General features: G+C 38.8%; 1 protein-coding gene across 3 annotated transcripts in view; it reads left to right on the forward strand.

Annotated features, from left to right (window-relative positions):
* Positions 1-7,887: 7,887 nt before the first annotated feature.
* The window catches only part of galnt14 (UDP-N-acetyl-alpha-D-galactosamine:polypeptide N-acetylgalactosaminyltransferase 14 (GalNAc-T14)), a 197,882-nt gene continuing 188,799 nt past the window's right edge, over positions 7,888-16,970 (forward strand). The window contains exons 1-2 of one of the 3 annotated variants that reach the window (XM_039782122.1): positions 7,888-8,170; positions 8,679-8,785. In XM_039782122.1, the coding sequence (XP_039638056.1) occupies positions 8,735-8,785 (51 nt within the window). In that variant the 5' untranslated portion in view covers positions 7,888-8,170; positions 8,679-8,734. Of the gene's footprint in view, positions 8,171-8,678; positions 8,786-11,402; positions 11,594-16,970 lie in introns of those variants that run through there. The other 2 variants (XM_039782123.1, XM_039782121.1) reach the window with 2 other exon arrangements.

The following is a 16,970-nucleotide window of genomic DNA, read 5'->3' on the forward strand; positions in this document are numbered from 1 at the left end:
CCGCAACTGACAAGCTAGCAGTACTTAACTGCGCATGTGCAACTCCCAACAAAGACGGAACAGAAGTGCGATGCCTCACTCTGTAGCTAAAACGGAGAGCTCAACACAAAGGGTGAAAAGAGGAGCTGCAGCAATGTGAAAATGAAACCACGTAAACCTATTCTGGTACAACCTCTAAATACAATTATGAACCTGAAAATGAGCAGAATATGAGCACTTTAAGGCTGGGAAATGAACCAAAAGCTGGTTAACTTGATGTCGTAATAACACGTAAAAGCAAAAAATGCAAAACAGAGTTGGACAGCTGGACTCTTAACTCGCCACTTCAGCAACGCAATCAACCGCGATTTGGTTGTCTCCAGTTCAGTTAAGCAATTGGTGAACCTCATCCAGGTGTAAGAGCAAACGTGGACTTAAGACCCCCCCACCTCCCCCCCGTGGACCCTGCGGAGGTTGTACACCGTATTGACATCACAGATTTCAAACTGCTCTTCGGTAATGATGTCTCGACGTGAATCCTTTTTATATTTGAGTTGGTTTTCCCTTTTTTCTTCATACATTTTAGTTTGGTCATTGTTTCCGACCCTGCTCCAAATCAGCCTACGCAGTCTGAGTGCTTGGACTTTGTGCTGTGCATATTGTTCAGTTACACACTTAATTTTTTTTCTTTGTTTTTCTTCTCAAGGTGTATTCTACCAAAATCAATTTCTTTTCTTTTTTTTTCTTTTTTTTTGTTTGTTTATGACATTGCAGAAGTTGACTTTTTTTTTTTTTGCAAATTTAAAGAAAAATGTTTGGCATTTAGCGCATATTGTTGGTGCATTAAAAGTATAAGTTGTGATTTTGTTTAATACAGGTACGTTATCTCCATGAAATGTACTTTGCAGCATCACTGGAAATGCGATTTGATGATGTTGAATTGTATATTTTTGCTTTTTTTTTTCAATTTGGAGAAACATGAAATGGTAGATTTCCTTAAATGGCAGAAAAATCAGAAAGCGTTTTTTTTTTTTTTTTTTTTTTGCAAGTTATCTTTGGGGGAAAAGTTGATTCAGGTGGAGAGCCCTTATAACCACACACCACTTAACTATGCTAATCCTCATGCACAAGCTATTGTTCCTTCTCCCCCCTCACCTCTCCCCACCCCCTCTCATCTTTCCCAATGAGAACACGGCGAAGGATAAAGGGAGCTTTGGAGAAATGTCGTAGCTGGTTCTGATTTTGATATTTTGAAAAAAAAAAAACGTGTTCCTTTGAGTGCTAATGAGAGATGGAAGAAATGGAATATCTTTCTGTACCTTTTTAGAGAAAAACAAATTATTTAACCTTATATCAGTTTGAGTTACTTACACCCTAGCATAGAGTGGCATATTTAGTTAAATGTATAAAAAAAGCAAGAACATAATTCTGTCCTATTTTTTTTTTTTTCCTTAATTTTATCGTGTTCCATTTTCTGCTAAGGAAAATAAACTGGATTAGAGGATGTGTTGTGTGTATTGAGCTGTTTTTTTTTCTTCTTCCCTATATTAACATTTGTTTGAAACATGGTTTTCTGTGAAAATAAATCACGAAGAGAATGCCAGCATATCCATCAGTTTATTAATAATAGCTTAAATGTCAGCGTTAAAAGCATGTAGGTCATGATCTTAATCTACCATGGTGTTTGTTCTTCATGCTGTGATTGTATTCAAATTCACATTTTGATAGACAATATGTATGATATGTTGTAAAATATCATTATCGGCCTGCAGTGCAAGAGGAAGAAGACCCAGTATCTCAAAGCTGGCCTTAGAAGGTGCCAGAGTTTGCCTGTAAAGGCTCTGACGCACCAAGCCGATTATCGGCCGTCGGACAGTCTGGCAACGTTGGTGACTCGAGTCTGTTCGCTGTGTTCTGTGCATAGATGGTAAAAGAACTGGACCACCAGACCCCCTGTCTCTGGACGGAGACAAGTGAAGGATATCAGAAGTCTCTTTCCCGGTGCTGGCTGAGCGTTTCTGCGCAGCCTCCAACTGAGCTTGAAGACGTAGATGTGACGTGAGCAACCTGTCTGAAAGTGTGAAGTCTTCTGGTAGCTGTGCCGAGAGAAATCTCAATCATTCCCAATCTTACAGAGACGGAGAGCGTAGGTATATGTAAGGAGATAACATAGGCACAGGCTAATTACTGCTAACTAACATGCTAGTTAACATTAGTAATTAAACTTAAACAGCTCATACGAGTGAAAACTGCCTGCGAGCTTCTCCTGTACTATGCGGTAATTCCTCTACTCTGCGACAGTAAGTCTCGTGGTTATGACCCAATCGTTAGCCTATTTTTACAAGAACATCTACTACGGAGCCATAACGTGAGGTACAAGGTAATGGAGCCTTTTATACATTGTCGTGTTTCTTTAGAAATAAACAATGGACAAATAGTCTTTAAACGCTTCAGATGTGAAGTTATTCGCTGTCAAAGTGACGTCAAAATGAATGGGAGTCGATGGGATGCTAACGGGAGGTGAGAGCTAGGTAGCCTCAAAATGGCGCCATAGATGCTACACGTTGTGGAGAGAGGCTTACCCCCTTGGTTCTGTGCCGTCGTCAGTCGGAGGAGCCGTCGGGCATCCATTTTGGCCGATTTGACTTGTTGAATCGGCCAGTGGGCAGTCGGACTCAAGGACCAATCTGATTGGTGGAGTGCTAGCCCTTGACTAGCGAATCGGTGCTTCTTCCACAAGATGAAGGCCTAGAGCTGACGACGCCAGTATCATCTCATTACTAGCCATCGTATTTTCCTCCGTTCAGCGAGTAATGACAACAACGATCCTCCTTGACTACTATCAACCCTCTCTGATGACAACAGTGACTGACGACAGCGTGCTCTGTGTTTACGAGGTCTAGAGAGATGTTCCGTTATTTCTGGTTTTGGGCGACAATACAGATTAGCGCCACCTGCTGTTGAGGAGACGTATTACGTCTCACGCACGCGCAGAACGTATGCTCTAGTCGGCGTCGCTTTGGTGTGTTCCGAGGCACTTTTTGGACCTCGGGGAGCCGACTGATCAGTCCGACTGCCTTTTCTGGGTGTAAAGATCAATACATTACAGTAACTCAGAATGAGCAGTCACAGTTTGAAGCTTTAGCAGATATCCCAACATGATTGATAAACTAGAATTTTTGTGTTTTTGTTGTTGAGGAATTACTTTGGTTACCTCCAAAATGTCTCCATGAAATTTGCAGTGTCGCCTGACTTTTCCAATTGTGTATATATAGAACCAAAAAAGGGGATATGAGGACATTATTTAGCTTCGTCATTACTGGGGCTGGGTATCGTTCAAATATTTTCGTTACCGGTACCAATACTGTAACTTTGATACCGGTTACTAAACGATAATTTTTTTTGATACCAATTTTATAAAACAAAAAAAAATTACATTTCACATTACGGCACAAATATTTTTATTTATTTTTCAGCTCCTAATATGTGAGCCCCCATCTCTGTGTAACATTAGACAGCCAATCACAATACATTATTAGCTCTTGGTAGATGCATGCTGCATGCTTATTGGCTCACTGACACTGATGAGATTTACTCGTAAGGTATTGAAATTGGGTATTGAATGACGAGGCATTTTTCAATACTTTAGAGGCAATTCGATTGGTGCCTAAAAAGTATTGAATTCGGTATACCCAGCCCTAGTCGTTACAGTGAGCTTATACCAATTATTACATTATTTAGAATACACAACATATAGGTAACTGCAGGGAGGTATTACTGTAGTCTATCTACGAGGACAGTACTGACCTGACTGTAGTTTTTTTGGGGGAAAAAGGATCTCCGAAAAGATGAGGACTGTGTATTATTGTAGAAAGCTCAAGAGCAAGCAAGTAAGTGGACCCTGAGTTGAGTGTTTGGTGAACTAAAGCAGGAATGGGATATAAAGCTTAACACTGAAGTCAGCATGGAGGAGAGTAGTTGTGAAGACGTATTCCGATCCTTGAGTAAAAGTAGTATCAAAAGTAAAAGTACTCGTGAGGAAGTTGGATGCCCCTTGTCAGTGTTATATCGCATATCATATGTCCCGTAGGCATCATTTAAATGATGTAGCTGGTCGAAGTGGCTCTCATTTTAACTTATTTTTATGTTGTTGGTTTAATCCTTAATGAATCCTTTGATAAACTCATCATAGTTTGTGTATAATGCCTAAAATATTAAATTCCTCCAGACATGTTTTAAATAATGTAAAAACTGCTATGATTAATTGCGTTGTTTAACATTAAAATTGGTTCCTTGGGTAGGCTGTGTGATGCATGAAACCCTGGCTGCCTGAATCCAGAATACACTGCAGTTTGAAGGCAAAAAAGAAAGCTCAGCCATGGCGTTGACTGATTTCCCTCATGATATGTCTTGTAGCATATATATATATATTATATATATATATATATATATATATATATATATATATATATATATTTGATACCGGTTACTAAACGATAATTTTTTTTGATACCAATTTTATAAAACAAAACAAATTATGTATAAAATTATGTATATATATATATGTATATATATATATATATATATATATATATATATATATATATATATATATATATAAAGTACAGGCAAAGTTTGACACCTTCTCATTCAATGTGTTTATTTATTTTCATGACTATTTAATTGTAATTTCACTGAAGGCATCAAACTATGAATGAACACATATGGAATTATGTACTTAACAAAAAAGTGTGAAATAACTGAAAACATGTCTTATATTTTAGATTCTTCAAAGTAGCCACCCTTTGCTTTTTTTATTAACAAGGGAAACAATTCCACTAACTAACCCTGACAAGGCAGGGTGGCTACTTTGAAGAATCTAAAATATAAGACATGTTTTCCACTTTTTTGTTAAGTACATAATTCCATATGTGTTCATTCATAGTTTTGATGCCTTCAGTGAGAATCTACAATGTAAATAGTCATGAAAATAAAGAACACATTGAATGAGAAGGTGTGTCCAAACTTTTGGCCTGTACTATATATATATATATATATATATATATATATATATATATATATAAAAAAACACCACATTTTAACAAGGTTAAAAACTTGCTTTTCATTGGAGGGGGTCTTTAATTTAAAAAAATAACTAGAAAATATGGCTGTTGGATAGTGGTGTAAGAAATCCAATATTTTCATCTGAAATAGGCTATTTAGTTGGGTAGAATTATAAAGTAGCATATCATGTAAATCCTCAAGTCATTTACAATACCTTAAAATTGTATTTAAGTATTGTAGGCTACTTGAGTTTACTTTGCACTGCTGGATTAGAATAAGTCCAAGCAACGGATGACGACAGCCAGATCCAGTCAACGCTTCCAGCTAGTAACGGTGCGTTCATGGGCATCGGGAAAAACATTTTTCCCAGTGAAAACGTCAGCATTCACGTCACGTCATGTGGGGAATCAGAGGAAACTGGGGCTAGATTTTGCTAACAGAGTTTCCCAGTTGGTGACGCATCGTTGACAACTGACGTACAGAAACATGGCCGACGATCGTTCAAATGGCCCAACAGTTTGTGGCAGTCAGGCAACAAGTTGTTATATCAAACGCCAATATAACAGAAGAAGAACACGCATCCCGACCATAGACCAGTCGGAAAAACAAGGGAATGTTGCATGAACAACATAAGACTTGTCAGCTTTTTTTTTTCTTTTTTTCAGAACATAGATATACAAACAAACAAGGCACAATCACAAATCCATCTAAAAAAAACAGAGCTATTGCCTTGGGTCGAGCATATAAAACAAAACCTAGGAGCTTATACCTTACACAACAACATAAGGAATGATATAAAAGAAAATAAATAAAAAAATAAATAAAGAGAAGGGGCTATCTCAAATTAAATTAATAATTTCAAATAAATAGATCAATTCAAGGGCTTTTTTTTATCTTTAACTCGTTTCAATGACTTGCACAAAAGATTGAACTCATTCTTCCGATGGATCAGGGAGGGTTTGCTCTTAAAGTATCTACATTTATGTATAAAATGTTTTCCTAGCAGCACCAATTTGTTGAGAACAAAATCTACCTTCTTATCTTCAACAAAAACACCAAACTTTATATTCTTCACTGTCAGAGGTGGTATCTCCATTCCCCTGGTCTGGAACCAGCTCTGCAGATCTCTCCAGAAGGTTTGCACCGACTCACACAGAAAAAAAAAACATGTTCTAAATTCTCAATTTCTTTTTCACAAAATAACACAGTTATTAGTATCAACATTGAATCTCAGTCTTAAAAAATCATTTGTTGGCTAGATTTCATTTAGGATTTTAAAGTTGACCTCTTTTACTTTCGGGAGAAGAGGAAATGAGATATAACTTTTCCTTATTTATTTAACCTCTCCATCCCCAAATTCTTTCAACATACAGTATATTGTCTTTTTACTGGATTGGGATAATATTCCTTCAATAGAATATTTCTAATAACTTTGTTGGTCCATTTTTAATCACAGAAATCAATTCCTTGGATACAGAGCTGCCTCAGACCAGGAGAAACCTTGGAGCACCTAACGTCTTCTCTCACCATTGATTTCAGAGACATTGGTATAGCTTTCAACCATCTATCATAACGCTTGATATTGCATTGAATATTGATATTTCTCACAAAACTCCTCGTGCTGTAACACGAGTCCATTACTGTCCATAAAATGAGCAATTGCCCAGATTCCCTTGGATTTCCATTCCTCCATGTACACAGATTTTCTGCTTATCAATATGTATCTATTATTCCAAACTGGAGTATTATGAGGTGTGAAATTATGTTTGTAGATGAACTTCCAATAGAACAAACAACCTGCTGATGGAAAGCAGAAAGTTTGACTGGTAACGAATTGCATTCAAAATCACATCGCAGAAGAAAGTCTATTCCACCCATTTTTGAAAATATTAAATTGGGGACAGTAAACCAAAAGGACTGCCTGTTACCAATACAAGATTTTAACCATTTCAATTTCAAGACACCATTCATTATGTCAAAATCAATCACATTCGCACCTCCATCTTCATAATTTTTAACCATGTCGATTTTCCTTATGTACTGACATTTGTTTCTCCATATGAAATTAAAATTGATCTTGTTTGATCATATATTTGTAGAAATGGGTAAGGAGAAAGCCGGGTAGATAAGTCTGCATAAGCTGTCCATTTTGGATAATAAAACTCTGCAGCCACCTATTTAAGATTAATTTACACTTTTCTATATTGTTCCATATATTCATTTTGTCTGACGTTGTCTTATCCTTGGAAATAACAATCCCCAAGTATTTAACTTCTGACTTGACCTTTATGTTATATAGAGGTTGCAAAGGATAATCATGTGCTACAATTTCACATTTGTCTAAATTCAATTGTAAATCTGAAGCTCTTGAGAAGTGGTCGATAATTTGTAAGGCTAGGAATTTGATTTTCATTTTTTAGAAACAAAGTTGTGTCATCATCAGCCAACTGACTTATGGTAATTTGTCTGTCACTTCAATACGACTATTCTGAATCAAAATGGATAACATGTCTGCTAAGTGGAGAGCTGCTGCAACCCTGACGAATGCCCTTCTTAATCTCAAATCGAGGACAGGTGCCATATGCCCTAGAGCTACCGAGCTATTGATTCCATTATAAAGCATCCATTCATACACTTTTCCCCAAATCCAAAGTGATGTAAAGTTTTCAAAATAAAAGGATGTTCAACAGAATCAAACGCTTTGTAAAAATCTAAGAATAAAATAAACCCGCTATCATGAAGTTGCCAGCTACTGAATAAATTCTGGATGAATGTCATTGGTTGCAGTTTACTGAAGGGGGCGGGGCCTCACACCTGCACTTTTTAGGGCTAAATTAGTGTGATGGAGGCTAGATTAACAGCTACTGTAAAATAACGTAGGCTACAGAAAACAAAACTGCGAAATAGCTCATTTCCCCTCTTAAAAAACGTTGTAGGGCCTACATGAAAGTGAACCTTCTTCACAGAGTTAATAATATAGTGGCAGAGAGTAGGCTACAAAACACATTTGAAGAAAATTTAAACGTTACAAATACTGGACCGGTTTATCTAAAAATTCGTGAATTAAGCTAGCTAGGCTATATCTCAGTGTTAGCAGTTCATTTGATTTAAGGTATCTTGAGGCAAGGTAAGTTTATTTGTGTTGCGAATTTCAACCATAAAGCGCAATTCATAATGCTATTAACAAAGACTTTAAAAGAAACCTAAAGCAATATGTAAAAAGACGTGTTTTAGTAAAATAAGATGATTTTTTTTTGTAAATAAGCTAAACCACCGTTATGTCACAATGTTATAAGCTCTTATAGGCTAGCCTACTGAACGTTTACACATTTAGCTGGTAATACTTAATCTTTTTTAAGGTTTTAAATGCTTGCTTTTAGTTGAGTATTTGTGCTATTGCTACTTTTACTTCAAAAGTAGCCTAAAGGATCTGAGGACTTCTTACACCACTGCTAACCATTGGGCTTTGGAAACCGAGCCAAAACGGGGCCGAGCATGATTGTTACCGTTGTGTTGTAAATTTGTAGTTGTCAGTCATGTTTTTTGGACTTACCTACCTATGTTTTTAAATTAGATTTGTTATGCATGCACTATTTTCTTTTTTTTCCTGTTCCTTCTATTCTCTGTTGGTGCAGCGATTCAGCCCCACATCTCCATCTAATTGCACAGTGCTCTGCTGGCTGCTTCTCCAATGATCTTCAATGCTGATGAACTCAAACACAAGAGGAAGTCACCTAAAAAGGTACAGGAAACTGCAGTTCATTCAGAAAGTACATTTGATGTTGCAGCATTCTGCCAAAATTACCCCCCCCCCCATCAATCTACACTCAGTACCTCATAATGACAAGACCAATAGAGGATTTTAGAATGTTTTGCAGGTTTATTAAAAAAGAAAAAACTGAAATATTACTTTGACAGAAGTATTCCGACTTTTTTGTAATGACATGCATTTAGCTTAGGTACCTCCCCATTTTTCTTCGCCATCTTTGAGCTGTTTCTACACCTCCATTGGAGTCCACTTTGTGTTAAATTTGATTGGACATGATTTGAAAAGGCACACGCACTTGTCTTTATTAGGTCTCACATGTGACCGTTCATATCAGAGTAGAAGCCAAGCCATTAGGTTGAAGGAGCTGCCTGCAGGTTCAAAAGATCACACGGCACCTGCTTGTGTCTGTGTGTATGTGTGTGTCTGTGTGTTTCTGTGTGTCTCTGTGTGCAGTATTCCAAGATGGTTAACCTCACTGCTAGCCATCATTTAAATCAGTGACCTACTCTATGTGTTAACACGTTAAACCAGATGCAAACATTGTATAGCTCCTTTTTAGATCAGCTGAATTGATCAAACAGGAGATAATATTAGATATTTGCAGTCTTTTTGCCACTGGTCTGACACTTCTGTAGTTCATCTTTTACCAAGGTAACGTCACTGTCAGAAATTCCTGATCTCTACCATACAATTTGGAGGCTGACGTGAACATTAACTATGGTTTGAACAATTTAAGCGTGTAAAGCTGTCAACAATCTCAAGCGACACACCGTGTGTCAATGCTGGAGGTGTTAATATAATTCTGTGTCAACCCCTCCAGTGTTTGTATCAAAGGGTTTTTTCCTTGCTTGTGTGCATTTTTGTAATTACAGATACTGCCTTTGGCGTTTTTCAGTTTGCACTCAAAACAACAATGCACATGTACATGCGAATGTGTGAAAGTGATGTCAGTGACACCAGAATTTCCACATTTGGGATCAATAAAGTACCTCTGTCTAGAGACAGAGAAAGGACAGTTACTCTGGTTAAACACTAGATGGCGCCATAAGACGGTAAAGATATTTCAACTCTGGTTCACCTTTCGAATAAGATCATTTTTTTATTTTGGATCCACATATTTAATTAATAACGTTGAGATGGAACCAGTGGTATATGTCTGATCATTTATTGAGATAAAATGTGTTTTCTTCTTGTCAACTTGTTTGTTCACGCGACTGCAACAGAACAAGATCTTTCCTCCCCTCCTCTTCCTATCCCACCACTGTTTTCTTCTCAGTTCCTCTCTCTATTTTTTTTTCTCTCCTCTCTTTCTCCTAGGCATATTTATTTTTTGCTTTTCTCCTCAGTCTACACACAGATAATCAATGGCAATACTCAGTTGATTTCACCCATTATCCATGGGCAGAAAACCACCAAAAACATGGGTAGTTTTGATCCAATATCCCAATGTTAATAAAATCACATTAATAAAAACACTGGATCAAGGTTAACCTAATAATAATAATAATAATAATAATAATAATAATAATAATAATAATAATAATAATACATGTGTGCTATATTGAACCACACTAGATAAATTATTTATTTTTTGTGCATTTTTCTTTTTTTCTACTCTTTTTCTTTCCCCCCATCCCTCTGTATTTAATGTCACATGTCTTTGATCTAAATGTATGGCCTACGTTAAGTTAGATTTTGGTTAAAATCAAATAAAAACAGTGATCTTAGAGAGACAGGCATGTACATGTAGAAACCTGTTCCGATTTTTTTTTTAGTCTACAGAGATAAGATATTTCACTTTTACTCCTATTTTTGCCTTTTGTGATATAGGCTGCGATTAATAAATATTTCCATTTCTCATTAATCTGCCCATTATTTTCTTGATTAATCATTTTGGTCAAGAAAGTAAGATTCCGTTCACTTGCTTGGTCTGACCAACAGTCCAAAATGAATCTGGATAAAGTTTACAATAGAAAGCAAATGAGGAAGTGTCCATTCACTTTCTTGTGGAGGTATGCCCAAAGATTAGAACACGATTATTGGCATGTTAACATTTTTTTGTATAGCCTATATAAAAACAAAATATCAATCCTTAGTCAGTTTTAACTTTCTGTTGATTAGCTTTTGGCCGATTGGCCCGATCCCTCGATCGGGGACAAATAGTTATTGGAATTGAATTGTCTTGTGTTTCCTCTGTCGGTGATTTTCCAGTCTTCTATTCTGTTGTAGCCTATACTTTTAGTGGGGTATATAGTTGTGGGTGTCGGCAGGTGGAGCTCCATGCTCTCCCATTCAAACCGTCAGGAGGGTCCAAGACTCCCTCAGCGAAACACACTGTGTCACACAGACACACACTCGCACGCGCATACGGCCGTCAGGCGTGTCAGAGAAGCGCTCGAGCCTCTGTGAGTTGAGGGAGAGAGAGTGAGAGAGAGAGAGAGTGAAGGAAAGCTCGCTCTGTAGTCAGTGTTTTACCGTCGGCGGGAACGGGCCGACCAGTGTGTTAGTTAGTGGAGGTTGTCCGGTTTAGTCTGTTTTTTTGTTTTTTTACATTTGTTTTCTCGCTTCTATTATAATGGGATTGTGACAGCAGCCGGGCAGCGGGCGCCGCCGGCTCCTCCTGACCGGAAAATGAAGCGTCTCTTTCGGAGGCTGGCGGTGGCCGTGGCGGTGCTGGTGTGGCTGGGGGCGCTGGTTTACCTGCTGGTGCTGAGCCGCCGGAGGCTGCCGGAGCTCGGAGGAGGAGGAGTAGCGGGAGGCGGAGAGACTGCGTCCAACCAGGTGAAGTAGAGCTACTACCACCTCTCCTACTGTGTGTGTGTGCGCGAAAGAAAAGATGCCATTATATCCCTGTGGGGACTTCCACTGTGTCTGTAGAGTTAACATCAGTCACACGGCAAGCTGCATCTCCTACAGTAAACCCACAACATCCTGAAGTGCATCAATGATGAGTTTATAGTGACATTAGTGGTTGTTTTATGGCGTGTTTGCATCCCTATGAAGAGTTGTAATTTGGCTGGGATAGGCTACGTGTAGTCTTAAACCTCATGGATAGTGTGTCATAGTCAATGCTGGAAAAAGTATTCAAGTCTTGAGTTAATGTAGCAACACCACAACAACAAAAAACTCCTGTATTTGAAATTGAGTGAAATCAAACAAATTGGCAGTAAAATGCATTTGCGTAAAGTAACTAATGGGCGAGTTCATGTATGTTTAGTTGTTGTATTTGGCTCAGGTGCAACTAATTGGCACAAATAAGCAATTTAAATGGCAGGAATTCCTATTATAAAAGACTTTTTCTTGATGCTGAGTTCTCAATCTTCCACCAATTCAGAAGAGTAAAAAGTCCATTCCCTTCTGAAATGTAGGCGAGTTAAATTCAAACACCTAATGTAACAAAAACGAACCTTAGTCGGGTGATGTAGTATTTCTTCTGTCAGCTCCCCATGTAAATTAAAAGAAAATCTGCTATGTTGTAACTTTAAATTTGTATTTTCTTTTTTAGTTTTATCTTTGGTATCAGTGAGCATTTATACATGATATTCATATTTAATCCACAATATCTGTCTTTAGTGATGTAATACTCCACTTTTTTATTTCGCAGAATAATACTTTAATTGCTATTTCTATAATATACACATGCATCCACTATAGGGACTATTATCATAAAACCTGATCAGATTGCTGTGGCTCCTTTTTGAAGATAATTGTGTTCATTTTCGATCCGGCTTGGTGTCTGCGCCCATTGTGCACTGCAGGATGTCTGTTATGCAAAAGACCTGCAGCGTGTTAACTGTGGCTGGTGGGATAAATTGTATCGATCCTGCCTCTCTTACCTTGTTTTATTGAACGACAAGCACACACACACAAATCCTTGAACACATCTTGTAGAAACACTTTTCTGTAGGAAATATTGAGAGACGAGAAGATATACAAATATAGTAATATAAATGCCACTTACTTTAAATTACGGACACTATATGCCTTTATATAGGACATAAATCTATAAAGTCAGTCCTTTCAACTACAGACATTGTTAGCCCATCCCGTTATTGTATGATTCAGGAGGTGAGTTTCTGTAAAAAAGGATATGAGGTCTCACTCCTGAAGGTTAGCAGCGTGTTCTGCTTGAATAATGAAACTTTTAAGGTTTACCCATATGAACTTTCGACAATGTCTGACGAATCAGGTCCCGACATTGTCCGGATTTTCCCTTTTACACAAGTAAAACACAACAGGAGATTGTCCGTGTCAAGTTTTTACTTAACTGGAAATACTATGTTTGGTTAGGCAAGGGGTTGGACCTGGGTAGAGCGTGCAGAAGGCAGGACATGATGTGGATTACCGCGTCAGGGAGCCGGTTCGAAATTTGGTCATAAACAACCGAGTCTCTTGCCGTTCCTTTGGCGTCAGTCCGTACTTCCAGAAGTTCCCGAATCTTTTCGTCTTTCCAGTTATACATTTTCGTTGGCGTCTTCCTGTAAATCATCATTTTTCTTCACCCTGGGATGTGTTTTTATTTTTTTCCAGTTCTGCATGAGCAGATAGAAACGTCATCAACGTGCCCAAATGCTTTCTGGTAATTATCACACTTTGCAGTCCCTCCAGAAAAACGTGATTATGCGATCGCATAATTCAATGCATAATCAGCCAAAGTCCGCATATTTATGCGGGGGCCGCATTTTTTCAAATACGCTGCACTTTTGCTGCATAAATTGCCGATTTCCGCGCAAAATATGCGGGGCTTGCATGATTTCATAATCCCCTCGTTGCAAAAAAGTCACATAATACATCTTAGTAGAAAGTTGAAAAATGTTGCGTTTACTTCACACAAGAGCAGCCATTTTCCCCTGTTGCCATGGGAACGTTATGAAGTGACGTAATTACGCGACATGAACATCATCGAAAAGCAGGGTGTTGGGGGAATCACATTGTTTTCTCTTTTTCATCAAACCGCAGATTTTGCAAGTTCCCACAATTTCATTGCATAAATATCCCGCATATTCCATTGCATTTTTTAAGAAAACGTGCCGCATAATCAAGGATTTTTGCCCGCAACAATCACAAAAAACTCCGCATTTTTCTGGAAGGACTGACTTTGGGCTCTATTGGAGATTACAGACTTTAGGGACCTGGCTGGGTTAAGACTGTTTGCTTGATGTCCGATCCAACTGATTCGGACTTTGGAGTTCTCACATACAGGTCGGCCGGGTAATGTCTAGAAAACTTCAGGTTTGCGGTGCATGTGTGAAAGGGGCTTTACTTGTACCAGAATCAGAATTGATTGCTTTATTTTTTAGTCACTCTGAACTACATTGTGTGTGTGTGTGTGTGTGTGTGTTTTCATATTCAGCTCTTCCACCATACACTGAAATTCAGCAGTCTGTGTCAAAGTGACTAGTGTTTATGTAGAGACGACAGAAATGTATAAATGCTGCATGTAAAATCTGATAGCTCTCCACTCAGCTCTCTGTTTTCCTTGTAGTTTCCTCTGTTGAATCACAGGCGTGTCGGTTCTATTGATCAACAGCATGTTGTGACCTCTGAGCTCCTTGTTAATGGTTGCTTGTAATGCAGGTGGTCTATGAACTGAAGTTTCCTCTGGTGTTCTTCTCAATGCGTGTCATTTCGGAATTGAGCATCAGGTAAATGGCTGAAATGTAAAATGCAAATGCAGGGTGAATGAAAGCTTTCAGGAAAGTCTGGGTAAGCTGTTTCACATTACTGTAAGATTGCCTGCTGTCAAAAGTGTGTGTGTTTCTGTAACACTTGGAGTTTATGTGTGATCTGTTGGATTGTGGTGGTTTTAAAGCTACAGACTCGTGACGCACATGTAGTGAAGTAAAAATCTTCAAGGGATCGCAATCTCAGTCAGTTGGTTGGTCCTGAAATATTTTAAATATTGGATGGATGTTGTGCAGACATTCAAGGTCCCGAGAGGATGAAACCTACTGACTTTGTTTATTCAATTCACTTTGTCAAATACTAGTGCAGTGTCCGTTCACAACGTGCCTGTTGGGAACGGGCCGGTTGCTTGGCCTCCGGTATTGCTGCTTACAGCTTTCTTAAGAACTGCTCATCCAAACAACTTCACACTTGACACTAGGGCTTTGACTTTTGCCCAAAAATCATATTCAAAGTTTGTTTGTTTATTAATATTCAAATATATTTGAATATTTATTAATAATATTTTGACCATTAAATGCCTTCAGTAAGACTTATATTGGTATCAAACTTCGTATAAGTTCCGTCCACCAGAGGGCAGTGTATCCGTCAATAGGCAGGCAATTATGTTTTCAGAAGAAAAACACAGTGCCACAACAGTTTTTTTAATTAAAACTCAGACCCTGGCTTAAACACAAACAGTATGCTTTCGACAGGAAGTTCGTAGCTTTCACCGTAGCCTACGTACGTGGTCTGATGTTTATACTTTTGCGCTGGTGTGTGCGTCGAGCCGGCGCTTGTGTGGGGAGTGTGTGTTAGAGTGAGAGAGTGACGGTGATTACCGGTAGCTTCAGAGCGAGAAGCGACTCTGGAGTCATAGTGAGAGGAACAAAGTGTCTCCCCTGTTCTTTCTGAGCACGGTGAGACATCTGTAGCAGGAGAAGTTAACCCTCTCCTTGATTTCATGTTGTTTATGAGAAGGAGAACCAGGAAATGAGTCGGGGGAAATGCAGCGCTACCACGCTACGGCCAAGCGAGAGTTACATTTTGAAATGCGTGAAAAAGCCTCGGAATCTGAATTGAAAACCACGTTTACAAGCAAACACATATACAAAAAACAATGCCCATAACAGGTTCGAATATTAAGGGCTGCCTAATATTCGTTTGAATATCAATATTTTTTTAAATATTCGAATTATATTCCAATAACGAAGTTCGGAGCCAAAGCCTTACTCGACACTGCGCTCGAATAGTGATTCATAGGCTGGGACATCTGTGCAGCACCACAATAGGGGCGCCCCCCCTGAAAGTGACAAAATTATATAATTATGCTATATATTCAACAACAACAAAAGATGTTTTCACACACACAATTAAATCACTCGTCCTCGCTAAAAGTTCAAATCAACCTTTCCCCTATTGTCACCTGTTGCTAAGTAACGTACATTAACATCCCATGGTCTCATGAACGTGGCATACCTGTAGCAAGCTCCTTCCTAGTAACTAGCGGTCAAAACAAACGTCGAAGAGGAGCTCCGTGCTACAGAGCGGTGATTGCTAGTTGTTTAAGTCGCTATAGCCCTCCGCTCGGTCGTATCAGCGGCATTTAGTAGACGCGCTGAGCCGCAACAGAGTTCCTCAACACCGCCTCTGGTGCTCCTCATGGTGCTCCGTCAGGTCAGCTGTAGTTAGTGGTTCAGTTATCCGAGAATAGGTGACTGGGAGCCGTGTACAGAGCACCGGGAGCTGCTGGTCATTTCGGCGGAGATTACGTTTAAGTAAGTAATGAAACGACAAGTTAAGAAGAGAACTAATGTTAGTCCCTGTCACTGCCATGTTGTTTGTGTATCTCTTTGGCAAACGCGCGGGGGGGAGGGCTGATCCCGTTCGGAACTACAGGAGCCCAGAGGGGAGTGTCGGCGGATGTTAAGAAGAAAACCGATTTTGATTTAAACAAATCGACGTTAACTACACATTCGAGTTAATCGATAAAATTGATTTATCGCCCAGCCCTAAGACAATAACTCAACTTGTGGACAGCATGAGACGTCGTTGTCAAGCTGTAATTGATGCTCAAGGGCACATGACAAGTTATTGAGACATTGACATCTTTTGTTGTTGTAAATCCACCACTGTTATTATATTTTGTTTCAATAAATAATTTGAGATGAGGAAATCACCATTGCATGCTTCTACTTAAATGCACTACTTTCATGATATAATACCACTGTAGCTTAAATTTTACCCGAAAGCCAAATATCCCTAACTTTTTGTGAGTAGCGTGTGTGTTTTTGTACTACACTACTACTGGGGAGCAGCTGGGCAGGCACATGAAAGGGGTCAGGATGGTGTACAAGAGCATCACCCTCTGTTGTGGCCTTTTAGTAGACTGGTAAGGACGGGCAGATCTGGAATGATGGAGGTGGTGAGGGATGGGCAGGCAGACCTGAGATTACGGTTAGTTTAAACTGTTGCAGTCAGAACACATGTGTTT

The sequence above is a fragment of the Perca fluviatilis genome, chromosome 18 (genome assembly GCF_010015445.1).
Source record: "Perca fluviatilis chromosome 18, GENO_Pfluv_1.0, whole genome shotgun sequence".
In the NCBI taxonomy this organism is placed as follows: domain Eukaryota; kingdom Metazoa; phylum Chordata; class Actinopteri; order Perciformes; family Percidae; genus Perca; species Perca fluviatilis.